The following is a 16,968-nucleotide window of genomic DNA, read 5'->3' as shown; positions in this document are numbered from 1 at the left end:
TTTGGCTAAGGTGTATGTAAGCTTCTGACTTCAACTGTATTGTATTGCAATACTATTAACTAATTTTTCATTTTGCAAAATAAAAACCTTGTACAGTACACTCATTACAGTGCCTTGATCAAGGGCAAAATTGTCATAGTTCATGGATCAAAACTCATGGGGTTTGAACCTACAACCTTTCGGTTAATAGCCAAGATCATTACACAACCACTATGCCACACCACCCCAAAAAAGGCGACTGACCAAACACACATGTGGTTACAGTATGTACAGCAGTAGTAATGAACAGCAAATGAGTTTGTCACCTGAAAGCCGAGGTCAGGGATGATGGGAGAGAAACGATAGGCTCTTAGCAATGACATCACCAGCTGCTTCAAACACTCGTTCACTTCGTAGTCCTGCATGAAAAGAGAAATAACAAAACATCTCCCTTTGTGTTCCACAGAAGACAGAAAGTCATACAGGTTTGGAACCACATGAGGGTGAGTAAATGATGACAGAATTTTCATTTTTGTGTAAACTAACACTTTATATTGAGGGATTTTCCTTTTTACCTCCATGAGAAGCCAGAAAAGGTCCAACAGTTGTTGTATAAGTGGATGTTCGTCCACGGATCCGCCACCCTCCAGAATACCCAACAGGAAGTTCATCAGCACATCTTCCACCAAGTAGACCTTACACTATCAAGCACACACATTCGTAATAAATGAAGCAGTGCATGGCAGAATGACAGTGATTTTAAGGAAATTATGCACCCATCTTAATAAAAAGAACCTTATATCTGTGAAAAGAGAGATGCTAAGCAAGCGTTTACCATAAGAGGTGCAAAGTGGTTAAATATATGCGCTAGGGTGACCAGGATCGTTGGATCACCAAGAATCTGCCAAGATGCGCTGTCTATCTCGACAAGCTTTTCCTCCTGACAAAAAAAAAAAAAAAAAAAAAGGAAAATGTCTTTTACTAAAATTTTCAAATCAGTGACGGGTCACACAAAAGCACACCTTCTATTCCAGAGCTTGCCTTCTGCAGGTACCTGTGTGTCAATAGAGGTGGCCAGAACAGTCTTGAGGTATCCCAGAAGCCTGTTGGCTTTGATTAGGTCAGCTGATGGTGGGCTTTGCAGAGGAAGGTAGCCTTCCACAGGGTACGTGAGCAACAGATGAGTTAAGGAGCTTACAGGATGGTACTTTTTTTTTTTATTTCTTACATTTTATTGTTTAAAACATTTTTCTTTTTTTTTTTTTTTTAGATAAGTTTTGAATAAAAATATATATTTTTTATGTATATATTTTATATCTTGTATTTATACACAGTACTGTGCAAATGTTTTAGGCACTTGTGAAAAACTTTCAAAGTGAGGATTTCTTAAAAACATAATGACAAATAGTTTTCATTTATCAATTAACGTCATACAAAGTCATAAGAGCTAAATCAATATTCGGTGTGACCACCTTTGCTTTTAAAACAGCACCAATTCTCCTAGGTACTCCTGGTTTTTCTTGGTTGTTGGCAGATAGGATGTTCCAAGCTTCTTGGAAAATTCTCCACAGTTCTTCTATCTATTAGGCTGTCTCAATTGCTTCTGTCTTTTTATGTAATCTCAGACTGACTCGATGTTCAGTGGGGGGCTCTGTGAGGGCAATGACATCTGTTGCAGGGCTCCCTGTTCTTCTATTCTAATCTACTCTATTTGCAAAAGGAATGTTTGGAGCATAAAATGTATATTTCCTATTGACACACTAAAGTAGCAGATATAAATAACCATCTTAAGACAAATGCTTTTGTGAAACATCTTATGTGCCTAAGACTTTTGCACAGTACTGTGTGTGTATATACAGTATATATATATATATATATATATATATATATATATATATATATATATATACACACACACACACACACACATTACACTAAAGGTATATTTAATTAATTCATTCTGAAGTCTTCTAAAATTAATTATAAATATTTAAGATGATAAATAATTGTACATTATTTTATACATTATATTTATATATGTAATAAATATAAATATATAATGCTATATTTTAAATAAAAATACTTCACCTTTATACAAAACTAAAATATATAGATATCAAATGTATAAGTATTAAAGTAAATGTATATTTACTTCATTGTCATATATGAATAACAAATATTTATAATGATCAATTAATTGAAGTGCATATTTGTATAAATTTATAAATGAAAAAATATAACTATATAATCCTATATTTTAAATAAATATACAATGTTTTATTTCAAACTTAAAAATATATAATAATAATAATAATAAAATAATAATAACATACAAAAATATATCAAATTCATAATATACATTACAGTAAATGTAGATTTACCACATTCATTCATTATGAAATCATATTAATAAATGAATTATAAATATTATAATGATAAATGAATTTAAGTTATAAGCACATTTTTTTATAGATTTATATATACTGATAAATACAAATACATTTAGCTATATTTAATATAAATATACTAAATTTTCATTAAAATCTTAAAATATATAAATAAGTCAAATGTATGTACTACAGTAAATGTATTTACATAATTCATTATGATCTTATAAATTATTTTTCAAAAACATTTATAATGATAAATGAATTTAAGCGCATAATTGTTATCTATTAATATATGATGATACATAAATATAAATTGAATGCTATGTTTTAGATAAATATACAACTTTGTTATTCAAAACTTATTTCAATATATAAATATCAAATGTATGTTACAATAAATGTATATTTACTTCATTCAGTAATCTTATCAATTAATTTTTCATAAATATTTAGAATGATAAACAAATTTAAGTGCATTGTTTGTAATCTATGACATTATACAGGATGCATACCTATATAATACAACACAAATTCCAAAAAAATTGTGACAGAATTGAAAATGATAATAAAATCAAAAAGGAGTTATTTGTTAGTTCTATTCACCCTGTGCTATATTGAAGGCACTACAACAACACATTATTTTATGTTTTACCTTGTGATTTCTTTTTCCTTTTTTTTCTGTTAATTATACACGCAATTCAAATCAGATGATTGCAACACGCTCCAAAAAAGTAGGGACAGTCAAGTGTTAACCACTGTGAAACACTTATTAAGCACTTGGGCGCTGAAGACACAAGTTTGTTAAGTTTAGCAAGCAACATTTTCCCCCATTCATCCATTATGCAGGTCTTTAGCAGCACAATTGTACGGGGCCTCTGTTGCCGTATTGTGCGCTTCATAATGTGCCACACATTCTCAATTGGAGTCAGGCCAGGAAAGCAAGCAGGCCAATCTAGGCCAAAACTATTTGAAATGTGGACTCATCGGACCACAAAACATAATTCCACTGTTCTGCTTTCCATCTAAGATGAGACCAACCCCAGAGAAATCAGCAGTGCTTCCAGACAGTGTTGATGTATGGCTTCTCCTTTGCATAGTAAAGCCTTAACTTGCATCTATGGATGCAGTGCTGACTGAGAAATGTTTACTGAACTATTCCCCAGCCCATGTCATGAAATCCACTACAGACAAATGACAGTTTTTAAGACAGTTACATCTGGGACATCACGCGCATTCAGAAGTGGTTTTCGGCCTTGCCCTTTACATACTAAAATGTTGTGCACTATAGAGGGTGAAATGCCCAAAATCTTTACAATTTGTCTTTGGGGAACATTGTCATCAAAAGCACTGGATCATTTGCTGACGTATCTGTTGGCATATTGGTGAGTCTTGACCCATCCTTGCTCATGAAGGACTAGGTTTTTTTGGAGGCTCCTTATATACTTTAACCTGATTTTCTCACCTGTTTAACATATCCTGTTTCACATCACCTTGTTATTAGTCTTAAATTGCCGCTGTCTCAACTTTATTTGGAGCGTTACAATCATCTGATTTGAAATGAGTGTTTATAAAATACAAATAAAATAATTATTAATAATAATAAATTCATAAGGTAAACCATCAATTTGTGTGAATACAATTTACAAATCACTCCTTTTTGCTTTTATTAGCATTTTCCATACTGTTGGAATTGGGGTTGTACATTTATTTTATATACATCATATATTTATATATTATTCAACTATATACAGTGTATATGACATAATACATAACTTAAATTCATCTAAATATTTAATTCCTGTCTGAATACAAGCATTACTGTAGCTTTAGTGCTTGTTTTGAATAAGTGTCTGTCAAAGGGGAAAATATAATTTATTATGAATCTTTATAAAAATGATCAGGATATCTGAGAGGACGGCTGCCGAAGTTGAAGGCTACAGACTCTTTGAACGAGAGACTGATCGCAGGAAAATATGCAACGCCCGGTCCCATCTTAATATTACTGAATGCGATACCTAGGGACTGTCCGTTTCTAAAAAGTATTAAAAAAAAAAGCATTATTAGTACATAGATTACTTCATTATTGAATACCATTGGTTGCAATGGGGGTAACAAACTGTTCAGTGTATATCGAATTTGAATTCAATTTGTGATGCTTTCAATATATGAAGACATTGGTGAACTAAAGCATAAAGTACATCCAATGTAACAAACACTTACAGACAAAATGTAATCGTTCCTTCATCCAAGTCTATCAAACAGCTGACGATATCCCCAGCAGCCCAAGACTAAATTGAAACCGAGGAAAATAAGACATGGTTACATTCCTACAATTTTGCCCTCTGAAAAAAATGTCCAGGTTGACCAATTTGACAGGGACAAATTGACCGTGACCCCTGAACCGAATATGCAAAGTACTGCGTTTTCACCTTGCCATAATTGGTGGTTGTCACATTCCATTTGCGAACTCTGTTTCCGTCGTAGGCGTACGAGTCTGGCGTGTCGCCAACGCCTTCCTGTGGACAAAAATAAGCCCTCATGAAACGGTTATCAGAGGACTAAAGCTTATTAATCTAGTGAAGGACACATTTCAAACCAATTTCACAGATGGATCAAGTCTAACACTCGACTTAAAAAAGGATTTTGAGACTTGAGTGAACAATCACAATGTAATCAAGTTAAATCTTCGTAATTTCGGTGGCTTGGAAACCTTACCCATGAGAGCTAGCTAACATTTTGTGAATATGCAGTTTGCACGCCTCATTTTGTGGCATTATTTCAGTTTTAAACACAGATGGGACCTTGTACCTCTTGGTTGAACCTGCAGTTCAATGTGCACCATCCGATTTGCATCAGGCCTTGAGATGAGATGAGAACTTCATACACCCATTTCCCTAAAACCAATTAAACATAATCATATCAATAATGTACACTTTAAATTCACCATTCACATTCAGAGTCCAGTTTTGTATTGTTCTAAAATAATAAAATTGTTGGAGTACATGTCCAAAAACCATTTTGTTACATTTAGATAACTTTAGAATTCCATTAGTACCATTCGAAAAAGGTACATTTTAGCTAAATATTACCTTTGTAAACACATGTGGTGGCTCTGATGGAGCTGAAGTTGCTGTGGCCGATAACCTTGAATACAAAAAAATGGAGAAATGGAAAGATGAACAATACTAAACACTGGTACATGATTTTAGAGGTTTCACCAGTTTATAATCAACTGTAATTGTGCAATTGGATATTATATATATATATATATATATATATATATATATATATATATATATATATATATATATATATATAAAATCAGTTCAAAATCAGACAATTTCTCACCCCCAAAAGGTCATCATCAACAAATAACAAGCCTTCAAACCCACTGCTGTGATCCAGCACAACAGTCGAAGGTCCAAGACAACCTTCTACCTGATCTGCGCACAAACACACATAGAAATTCACGAAGACATGGCTAAAAACATTTGATTGTAAAAGATAGGACCAATATTTGGCCATTTTGAGATACAAAACCAACATTGGATAGCCACTAATTATAATGTACAATTGATTATAGTTCACATATTTTTGAATTATATGGAAGGCCTCACTGGATTACGACTCATTCTGTGAGTTTGCTTAAATGTTTATAATACAGTGACTACCAGACTGCTGTAAAGTCTGATCTAGAGTCAGTTGTCAGACACTCAGCAACAGTGCTGATATTCTGTGTATTAAGATGATGTCTCACCTCTTTCGTCTTCTGTGAGGTTATCTTCAGCCAGCAGCTTCTCCAGATGGGCTCCGAGATCCTGGAATGTCAGAGATTTTCTACAGGGAAGAACCGTGATGTGAGACGTGATAATTTAATCCAATCAAAATGCAAAACTCCCTCCCCAATCCACCTCATTTACTGATAAATAAACAGCAAAAACACCTTGTTCTGATGTCGCAACCATGAGCTCATTAACATAAGACCGCCTACATTTATACAACAACACTTATTCAGAAACTTGGTCCACCAGTAGTTTTCAAATGCATAAAGGTTAGCAAATAATAACAGGGGTCATTTACATAAAGAAGTCTTAAAGTTACAGTAGCAAAAAACAGGCTTTTTGGTACAATAAACATTGTCTAACATTATTAGTGGACAAAAATATGCAATCAAAGTGTAGAATTTGTCTCTTTAATAATATTCTCTCAATTAGTGATTCACTGATATTGAATTTCTGGGACGAAACGATAAACGATAATTCATTGCTCATTGTGGCTGATACCGATACCTAGGCCAAGCATACGGACATTTAGATTGCTAGACATGGAGTAAAGCCGCAAGCAAATAAACCGTAACAACCAGTAATTTCACTATCGGTGCAGTAGTAATGTTTTCATTTTCCCATTTTTCAATCAGTAATGTGTGGGCTGCCGGTATATCGTGCACCCCTACTTAAAATCCCAATATACTCATAATAAGCATATATGTGGCTGCATTGTAGCACTGACAAATGTGATGTATTTTGTGCACTGTGGGTTCAAAAGAACCAGCTCATAAGAATAATTTGTTTGGGAATCGGACTAAACTAGTTGCATTGTATGTTCCACACTGTAGATTCAAAAGAACCGACTCGTAAGAGTCATTCATTCAGGAATTGAACTACAATGGACGGGCAATTAGGGATGCAGCGATATGGAATTTCTAGGCCGATATGATAACCGATAATTCACTGCTCACTGTGGCCAGAAACGATACCAACAGCTAGGCTATTCGCACAGATGGTTGAAATTGCCTTACAAGGAGTGAAGGAGCAAGCAGTCAGAGATTCTCTGCAGCAAACAAATAATCCGTAACAAGTTATCTGCGAAAATAACGGCGGTAATTTTACTATCGGCGTGATGATAATGTTTGCATTTTCCCAGTTTTCTGCCAAATATATTGGCCGCCGATATATCGTACTACTTAAAATACCAATATTCTCATTATAAGCTTGTATGCAACTGCATTATGGCACTGAGCACAAAACATGCGAATAGTATTCCTAAATGTAAAATATATTTAATTAGTGACCCCTAACCCAAATTACATTTTGTTGTGTAACTGGTCTCACACCATTTGTTCTGCAGACATGAATAATACCTTAAATGGTGTGGCTTGTTGATGAGAGGTGCACTATTCATTATTTTTCAAAGCAACAGGGCTGATGTTTTTTGGAAAATGATAAAACGGCCGCTAAAAAGTTGTGCACTGGAGATTCAAAAGAACTGGCTCATAAGAGTAATTTGTTTGGGAATCGGACAACACTTGTAGCGCTGTATGTTTTGCGCTGAAGATTCAAAAGAACTGACTCATAAGAGTCATTTGTTTGTGAATCAAACTACAATGGGTGCGTTGTTTATAGTGCTGCAGATTCAAAAGTACCAGCTCATAAAAGTCATTCGTTTGGGAATCAAACTACAATGAAAGATCTGTATGTTTCATGCAGTAGATTAAAAAAAAACGGCTCATAAGAGTCATTCTTTTGGGAATTGGACTACACTAGTAGCACTTTTTGTTGTGCACTGTAGATTAAAAAACGGCTCATAAGAGTCATTCTATTGGGAATTGGACTACACTGGTAGCACTGTATTTTGAGCGCTGTAGATTCAAAAGAACCAGCTCATTGGAGTAATTTGTTCAAGAATTGAACTACATTTGGTGCACTGTTTTTCACACTGTAGATTCAAAAGAACTGACTCACAAGAGTAATTTGTTCCTGAATCAATTTACAATAGGCAGGCTGTTTTTCATGCATTTGATTCAAAAGAACTGGCTCATTTGAGTCATTTGTTCCTGAATCAAACTACAATGTTGAGCGCTGTAGATTCAAAAGAATCAGCTCATTGGAGTAATTTGTTCATGAAATGAACTACAATGGATGCACTCTTTTTTACACTATAGATTCAAAAGAACCGACTCACAAGAGTCATTTGTTTGTGAATCAAACTACAATGGGCACGCTGTTTTTCACACTGTAGATTTAAAAGAATCGGCTCATAAGAGTCATTTGTTTGTGAATCAAACTACAATGGGCACGCTGTTTTTCATACTGTAGATTTAAAAGAACTAAGAGTCATTTGTTTGTGAATCAAACTACACTGGATGCACTGTTTTTCACACTGTAGATTTAAAAGAACCGTCTCATAAGAGTCATTTGTTTGTGAATCAAACTACAATGGGCACGCTGTTTTTCACACTGTATATTTAAAAGAACCAGCTCATAAAGGTCTTTCATTTGGGAATCAAACTACAATGAAAGTGCTATGTGTTTCAAGCTGTAGATTCAAAAGATCTGGCTCCTAAGAGTCATTTGTTCAGGAAAAGATTTACACTGGTAGTGCACTGCATGTTGTGTGCTGTAGACTCATAAGCACCGGCTCATAAGGGTCATTCATTTGGGAATCGGACTATAATGGACGCGCTGTAGATTTAAAAGAATCGGCTCATAAAAGTCATTCATTCGTGATTCGGACTACACTGGTTGCGCAGTGTGTGTCATTCTATATTTTCAAAAGCAGGGCAGCGCTGCAGGAATCACTGTCAGAGTATTAAAGTAAGGTGTTCCATCCACATCGGCAGAAAATAGCAAGTTCGGGAACTGAACTGATAAAAATCTGAAATAAAAGGATGAATATTCTGAAAACCCACCTGTATGTCGCTGACACTGGCCCCTGCTTACCAAAGACAGGAAACACATGATGCAGATAATCGCTCAACAACTTCTCATTGACAATACCTGAAAAAAAACAACATCAATCATATTCATAAACAACTCTTAAGCAAGTGGAAGTATGATTAACTCATCACTACATGAACGTACCTGTAACTTTGGGTTTGTCTGTGTCAGATGCCAGGCGATAGTTGCGTCGGGACAGTGCAGTGCCACCCTTTGAATTCATATTGCTGCTAGACAGGTCACCAATCTGAGAAACAGAGACAGACAAAGCATACAAGCTATTTTACACCTGTATACTGAGAGTTGATGCTTTACAACAGTCAACTATGAAAAAGGAACACTGAAATCCATAATAAGTTGATTCTACTTAATTGATTGAGTAATCTCGTTCAACAAAACTTGTCTAAGTTGTGTAATAAAGTTCACTTGGTTTTCATATAGAATAAACGTTAACTTTAAATAATTCAAGTGCAAGGCATTTTGGGTATTCCCATTAGCCTCAATTTTGTAATTACTCGCTTGAGTTATTGACACTTAAAACCTTAACTCTGTGGATTTTTGAGGAAAAAAAGTTCAAGGAACTTAGATATTTATGTTATGAGCCAAAATCTAACATTATAAGTAATGTTTAATTAAGACAACTTGATTTTTCCAGTAATGACAACATAAGGGTTTACAGTGAAGGAGAATAAGACTTTATGCTGAATAAACCAAGCTGATGAAATTATATTGCTAAATATTACATATTATAGTATAGTTTCTGGGTGTTTTTCTATATTATATATATATATATATATATATATATTACACACACACACATACAGATCTGGAAAAAATTAAGAGCACTGCAAAATGATCAGTCTCTCTGGATTTACTATTTATAGATATGTGTTTGAGTAAAATTAGCATTTTTGTTCTATCAAAGATGAATCTGTCTGATTCCAGCCTTGCTGAAGCACCCCCAGATCATCACCGATCCTCCACCAAATTTCACAGTGGGTGCAAGACACTGTGTCTTGAAGGCCTCTCCAGGTTTCCATCTAACCATTAGATGACCAGGTGGAGGATCGGTGATGATCTAGGGGTGCTTCAGTAAGGCTGGAATCAGGCAACTTCATCTTTGGTGAAGGACACATGAATCAAGCCTCGTACAAGGTTATCCTGGAAGAAAACTTGCTTCCTTCTGCTCTGACAATGTTCCCCAACTCTGAGGATTGGTTTTTCCAGCAGGACAATGCTCCATGCCACACAGCCAGGTCAATCAAGGTGTGGATGGAGGACCACCAGATCAAGACCCTGTCAATCTCCAGACCTGAACCCCATTGAAAACCTTTGGAATGTGATCAAGGGGAAGATGGATGGCTACAAGCCATCAAACAAAGCCGAGCTGCTTGAATTTTTGCACGAGGATTGGCATAAAGTCACCCAACAGCAATGTGAAAGACTGGTAGAGAGAATGCCAAGACACATGAAAGCTGTTATTGAAAATCAGGGTTATTCCACCAAATGTTGATTTCTGAACTCTTCATAAGTTAAAACATTAGTATTGTGTTGTTTAAAAATGAATATGAACTTGTTTTCTTTGCATTATTCGAGGTCTGAAAACACTGCATCTTTTTTTGTTATTCTGACCAATTGTCATTTTCTGGAAATAAATGCTCTTAATGACAATGTTTTTATTTGGAATTTGGGAGAAATGTTGTCAGTACTTTATAGAATAAAACAAAAATGTTTGTTTTACTCAAACAAACACCTATAAATAGTAAATCCAGAGAAACTGATCATTTTGCAGTACTCTTTTTTTCCAGAACTGTAGATATACAGTTGTGTCCAAAAGTTTGCATACCCTGGCAGAAATTGTGAAATTTTAGCATTGATTTTAAAAATATGATTGATCATGCAAAAAAAACTGTCTTTTATTTAAGGATAGTGATCATATATTTGTTTGGCTCCTTTTTAAATCATAATGATAACAGGAATCACCCAAATGGCTCTGATCAAAAGTTTACATTCCCTTGAATGTTTGGCCTTGTTACAGACACACAAGGTGACACACACAGGTTTAAATGGCAATTAAAGGTTAATTTCCCACACCTGTGGCTTTTTAAATTGCAATGTGGATACACTGAGCAGGCTAGATACTGAGCCGTGGGGAGCAAAAAAAGAACTGTCAAAAGACCTGTTTAACAAGGTAATGGAACTTTATAAAGATGGAAAAGGATATAAAAAGATATCCAAAGCCTTGAAAATGCCAGTCAGTACTGTTTAATCACTTATTAAGAAGAGGAAAATTCAGGGATCTCTTGATACCAAGCCAATGTCAGGTAGACCAAGAAAGATTTCAGCCACAACTGCCAGAAGAATTGTTCAGGATACAAAGAAAAACCCACAGGTAACCTCAGGAGAAATACAGAAAAAGACGGTGTGGTTGTTTCAAGGAGCACAATACTTGTTGACCCCTCTCCAAACATAGCGCTTATGGTTGTGACCATAAAGCTCTCGTCACTCCAAATTGCAGTGTGCCAGAAGCTGTGAGGCGTGTCAAGGTGTTGTCGGGCATATTGTAACTGGGCTTTTTTGTGGCATTTGTGCAGTAAAGGCTTCTTTCTGGCAACTCGACCATGCAGCTCATTTTTGTTCGTGTCGTCGTATTGTGCTCCTTGAAACAACCACACCATCTTTTTCCAGAGCAGCCTGTATTTCTCCTTAGGAATCTCATACAGAGATTGTTGCATATGAAAATCCCAGGAGATCAGCAGTTACAAAATACTCAAACCAGCCCATCTGGCACCAACAATCATGCCATGGTCCAAATCACTGGGATCACATTTTATTCCCCATTCTGATGGTTTATGTGAACATTAACTGAAGCTCCTGACCCATATCTGCATGATGTTATACATTACACTGCTGCCACATGATTGACTGATTAGATAATAGCATAAATAAATAGATGTACAAGTGTACCTAATAAAGTGGCCGGTGAGTCTATAAATATTGCATATATAAATATATACAGTTGTGCTCAAATGTTTGCATACCCTGGCAGAAATTGTGAAATTTTGGCATTGATTTTGAAAATATGACTGTCTAAAAACTGTAAAAACTGTCTTTTATTTAAGGATAGTGATCATATGAAGTCATTTATTATCACATAGTTGTTTGGCTCCTTTTTAAATCATAATGATAACAGGAATCACCCAAACGGCGCTGATCAAAAGTTTACATACCCTTGAATGTTTAGCCTTGCTAAGTGTATAGAGAATGGTATGGAAAACAAAAAAACATTCAACGAGCAGCAGTTCTGTGGGCCAAAACGGCTTGTTGATGACAGAGGTCAGAGGAGAATGGCCAGACAGGTCCAAGCTGACAGGAAGGTGACAGTAACCCAAATAAACTTGCATTACAACAGTGCTTTGCAGAAAAGCATTTCTGAACGTACAACATGTCGAACATTGAGGTGGATGGGCTACAGCAACAGAAGACCCCTCCAGATACCTCTACTGTCAGCTAAGAACAGGAAACTGAGGCTGCAGTGGTCACAGGCTCACCAAAACTGGACAGTAGACAATTGGAAAAACATCGCCTGGTCTGAAAAATCTGGATTTCTACTGAGGTACACAAATGGTAGGTCCACTGCAGCCTCAGTTTTCTGTTCTTGGCTGACAGAAGTGGAACCCAACATGATCTTCTGCTTTTGTAGCCCCTCCGCCTCAAGGTTCGACATGTTGTGCATTCTGAGATGCTCTTCTGCTCAATACAATTGTACAGAGCGGTTATCTGAGTTACCATAGTCTTTCTGTCAGCTCAAACCAGTCTGGCCATTCTCCACTGACCTCTGTCATCAACAAAGCATTTTTGTCCACAGAACTGCCGCTCACTGGATGTTTTTTGTTTTTCGCACCATTCTCTATACACTAGAGACTGTTGTGTGTGAAAATCCCAGGAGTTCAGCAGTTACAGAAATACTCAAACCAGCCCATCTGGCACCAATAATCATGGTCTAAATCACTGAGATCCAATTTTTTTTTCCCCAATCTGATGGTTGATGTGAACATTAACTGAAGCTCCTGACCCATATTTGCATGATGTTATACATTACACTGCTGCCATTGGCTGACTAAATAATCACATGAATAAGTAGATGTGCAGGTGTACCTAATAAAGTGAATGGTGAGTGTGTGTGTATATATATATATATATATATATATATACACACATACACCTGTATATAATGGAGATTTTTACATCTGATTTATATATATATATATATATATATATATATATATATATATATATATATATATATATATATACTGCAAATCAGACGTAAAAATCTCCATTTAGAATTACATGAATGTATCAATAAATAGCAAGCATCAAACCCAAAGCCTTGAACATCAAGCCCCAAATCACCTACAGTTTCAATGTGTGCATGCTGCTGTCTTGGCAAACATATACACAATATACACACAGCCACCAGCCTGCTAACACTTATAATGAACTATAACATGATCGATTATATTTTTAAAACACATTCATATAACATTTAAGGGCTGTCAAGGCTCTAAAAATCTGAAAATACGTGTAACAAAAACAATATTTAATGTGTATGGACCCTCCGTGTTGAATGCATATGACAGCCAGAGCTGCTGAAATCATATTTGAAACATAACAATCAGTAAAGCGATCATACCTTGGATTGAATTTATAAATATATATTTATATATATCCTGCAGTCGTCACTGATTTGGGGTGTTGTGTTTATTTGTGATCAGCAGATTATGTTATTGGATTCTCCTCTTTAAACGTGTCTACAGTCACTGCCTTAAACCTTACAAATGGGTAGACTGGACGTTCGCATTACATAAAGTACTAAAATGGGCGGGTTTGTTGGTCTGAAAGTTGCCTTTAATTGGTAAAATAGAGCAAATCTAAATTATTCTCCTTTGTTAAATTTTAATTGTGTGTTTTTAAATAAAAACATTTATAAGGTTTCTCAGTGTCATAATTCAGGAGTAGATAACTGTCCAGTTATCGGGTGGTAGTATCATGTGACACTTGTTTCTTTTCTCAGCGCTGGTCGGAACGGACCAATCGCAGTCGTTTGTGCTTACGTACATGGATTTTTATAACAATCATTTTATAGGGGTTACAGCTCAATGAAGGATTCGGCTTTGAGCCGTTACGCGCCCCCTAATGGAATCAATCTGTATTTGTCATAAGAAACAGTTATTTGCTAGTAGTGTTTGCCGCCCAATATGTTTAACGCATTCGATTCAGCGCTATGGATCACCGTATGGGACAAAACTTCAGACATGGATGAAGGAGAATCATTAAATCCATAGAACGACCACCGGGAGGCAGATGTTCCTACTGAATAGTTTTCTATGAGAGACAGCATTCAAAAGATCTGAATACTCAATTAAACCTCATTCAAACCTCTTTTAACTGCGGCCTGGACTATGATTTATGCGCTAATAAAATAAAACCATTTAAAGAAAATACCCAGTAAAGAGTTCAAATAGGATAATTATTACTTCGATTCAAGACCCATCGCACCTGACCAATCAAAGACGAATCAAATTAGTAGTATATTTCTGCCCTAGCTGTACATTTCACTCATTCACTTCCATTGTAAGTGCCTCACTGGAACCAATATTTTATTTATTTATTTATTTATTTATTTATTTATTGTAATCAATATTATTCCACAAATGCTGCCGATTGAGCTTAACTTTTATTTAACCCAGAATATTCCTTTAATCTGATTTTTTTCTTTATTTACTAAAACTAAATACATTACAAAAATGACCAGTTTCTGTAGTTTCTGCCAAAATACAGTTATTGTTACTACTGTAAAATCGTCATAAAGTAATATGGGATCTCCTCTTGAGATCTTTTTTAGTGACAGCGATGGCCAATAGTAAGTTACTACACATTTAATGCCTTAACAACAACTGTGGTAACTAAATTTTAGCAGAAACTATGGTTACCATTGTACAGTTTCGTAAGGGTATTTATTGTTTACCACGAAATTCCAAAAGGAATGTTGTGGTGAATACAGATTACAATTACAATAATTTACACTGGCGGCCAAAAGTTTGGAATAATGTACAGATTTTGCTGTTTCGTTAGGACATTGGTACTTTAATTCACCAAAGTGGCATTCAACTGATCACAAAGTATAGTCAGGACATTACTGATGTAAAAACAACACCATCACTATTTGGAAAAAAAGTCATTTTTGATCAAATCTAGACAGGCCCCATTTCCAGCAGCCATCACTCCAACACCTTATCCTTGAGTAATCATGCTAAATTGCTAATTTGGTACTAGAAAATCACTTGCCATTATATCAAACACAGTTGAAAGCTATTTGGTTCATTAAATGAAGCTTCACATTGTCTTTGTTTTTGAGTTGCCACAGTTTGCAATAGACTGGCATGTCTTAAGGTCAATATTAGGTCAAAAATGGCAAAAAAAGAAACAGCTTTCTCTAGAAACTCATCAGTCAATCTTAGTTTTGAGGAATGAAGGCTATACAATGCTTGAAATTGCCAAAAAAACTGAAGATATCATACAAAGGTGTACACTACAATCTTCAAAGACAAAGGACAACTGGCTCTAACAAGGACAGAAAGAGATGTGGAAGGCCAGATGTACAACTAAACAAGAGGATAAGTACATCAGAGTCTCTAGTTTGAGAAATAGACGCCTCACATGTCCTCAGCTGACAGCTTCATTGAATTCTACCCACTCAACACCATGTACAACAGTAAAGAGAAGACTCAGGGGTGCAGGCCTTATGGGAAGAATTGCAAAGAAAAAGCCACTTTTGAAACAGAAAAACAAAAAGAAAAGGTTAGAGTGGGCAAAGAAACACAGACATTGGACAACAGATAATTGGAAAAGAGTGTTATGGATCTTAACCCCATAGAGCTTTTGTGGGATCAGCTAGACTGTAAGGTGCGTGAGAAGTGCCCGACAAGACAGCCACATCTATGGCAAGTGCTAAAGGAAGTGTGGGGTGAAATGTCACCCGAGTATCTGGACAAACTGACGGCTAGAATGCCAAGGATCTGCAAAGCTGTCATTGCTGCACGTGGAGGATTTTATGATGAGAACTCTTTGAAGTAATTTAAAAAGTTTTGAAATTGTTTTTTTTTTTTGTTTTTTTTTAATTGTAATAGTCATTTTTCACGTTATTAATGTCCTGACTATACATTGTGATCAGTTGAATGCCACTTTGGTGAATAAAAGTACCAATTTCTTTCCATAAGAGCAAAATCTGTACATTATTCCAAACTTTTGGCTGCCAGTGTATGTACAATAAAAGTCAAGAAATGTTTAGCGGTGACATCAATTTTGTAGGCAAACCCAGAAGCCATTTGCCATGGGCTCCCTCAAAAAGACCCATCATAAAAATTCTTGAGTAAAATAAGGTCTGTTGTAAACATTACTTGAAGATATTTCAAGTTAAAAAAATGTTGCTAACAAGTTGCTAAATTTAGACTACAACTACCTCAAGCATGTGAGTGTAATTGCCTGATGAAACGGAAAGCCGTTGTCGCTCTTCACCGGCAGTGGTGAACCTGCAGCAAACCTCTGGACACAATGGACAATTTGCAGCAAAGCTCACTTGCATGTGAAAATTATCAGTGGCAAATTTGCAGCAAATTTGCCATGAACTCTCGATTCTTGTAAGGGCCATTATAAAAGCCAATAGGAAAATCCAGAGGGAACCCATGGCTCGAAAAAGCTATGTTTCTTCCTGGTTTTTGGAGTACAACCTGAACAGCTCTATGATAGATAAATATGTGAATGTGCATGTACACTGTTTGGATAATATTGCATTTAAAATTGCATTTAACACACTGCTA

At 35.6% G+C, this 16,968-nt stretch overlaps 1 protein-coding gene across 4 annotated transcripts in view; it reads right to left on the bottom strand.

Moving 5' to 3' along the window:
* LOC127438667 (E3 ubiquitin-protein ligase RNF123-like) overlaps positions 1–13,919 on the bottom strand; it is a 228,276-nt gene extending 214,357 nt beyond the window's left edge. For 3 of the 4 annotated variants that reach the window (XR_007896785.1, XM_051694399.1, XM_051694400.1), the window contains exons 1-14: positions 13,782–13,919; positions 9,230–9,332; positions 9,058–9,145; positions 6,127–6,206; positions 5,718–5,812; positions 5,459–5,513; positions 5,178–5,263; positions 4,799–4,885; positions 4,590–4,657; positions 4,276–4,401; positions 1,034–1,148; positions 815–919; positions 555–680; positions 306–398 (exon numbers count right to left, since the gene is read on the bottom strand). Coding sequence is in view for 3 of the 4 variants with exons in the window: in XM_051694399.1 (XP_051550359.1) it covers positions 306–398; positions 555–680; positions 815–919; positions 1,034–1,148; positions 4,276–4,401; positions 4,590–4,657; positions 4,799–4,885; positions 5,178–5,263; positions 5,459–5,513; positions 5,718–5,812; positions 6,127–6,206; positions 9,058–9,145; positions 9,230–9,308 (1,203 nt within the window). In the remaining variant the exon portion in view is untranslated. Of the gene's footprint in view, positions 1–305; positions 399–554; positions 681–814; positions 920–1,033; positions 1,149–4,275; positions 4,402–4,589; positions 4,658–4,798; positions 4,886–5,177; positions 5,264–5,458; positions 5,514–5,717; positions 5,813–6,126; positions 6,207–9,057; positions 9,146–9,229; positions 9,333–13,781 lie in introns of those variants that run through there. The other variant, XM_051694401.1, reaches the window with a different exon arrangement.
* Positions 13,920–16,968: the final 3,049 nt, after the last annotated feature.

This window comes from Myxocyprinus asiaticus, chromosome 50, assembly GCF_019703515.2.
Source record: "Myxocyprinus asiaticus isolate MX2 ecotype Aquarium Trade chromosome 50, UBuf_Myxa_2, whole genome shotgun sequence".
Classification (NCBI taxonomy): domain Eukaryota; kingdom Metazoa; phylum Chordata; class Actinopteri; order Cypriniformes; family Catostomidae; genus Myxocyprinus; species Myxocyprinus asiaticus.
The sequence above is the reverse complement of the archived record's forward strand: the minus strand, read 5'-3'. Positions and strand labels throughout refer to the sequence as shown.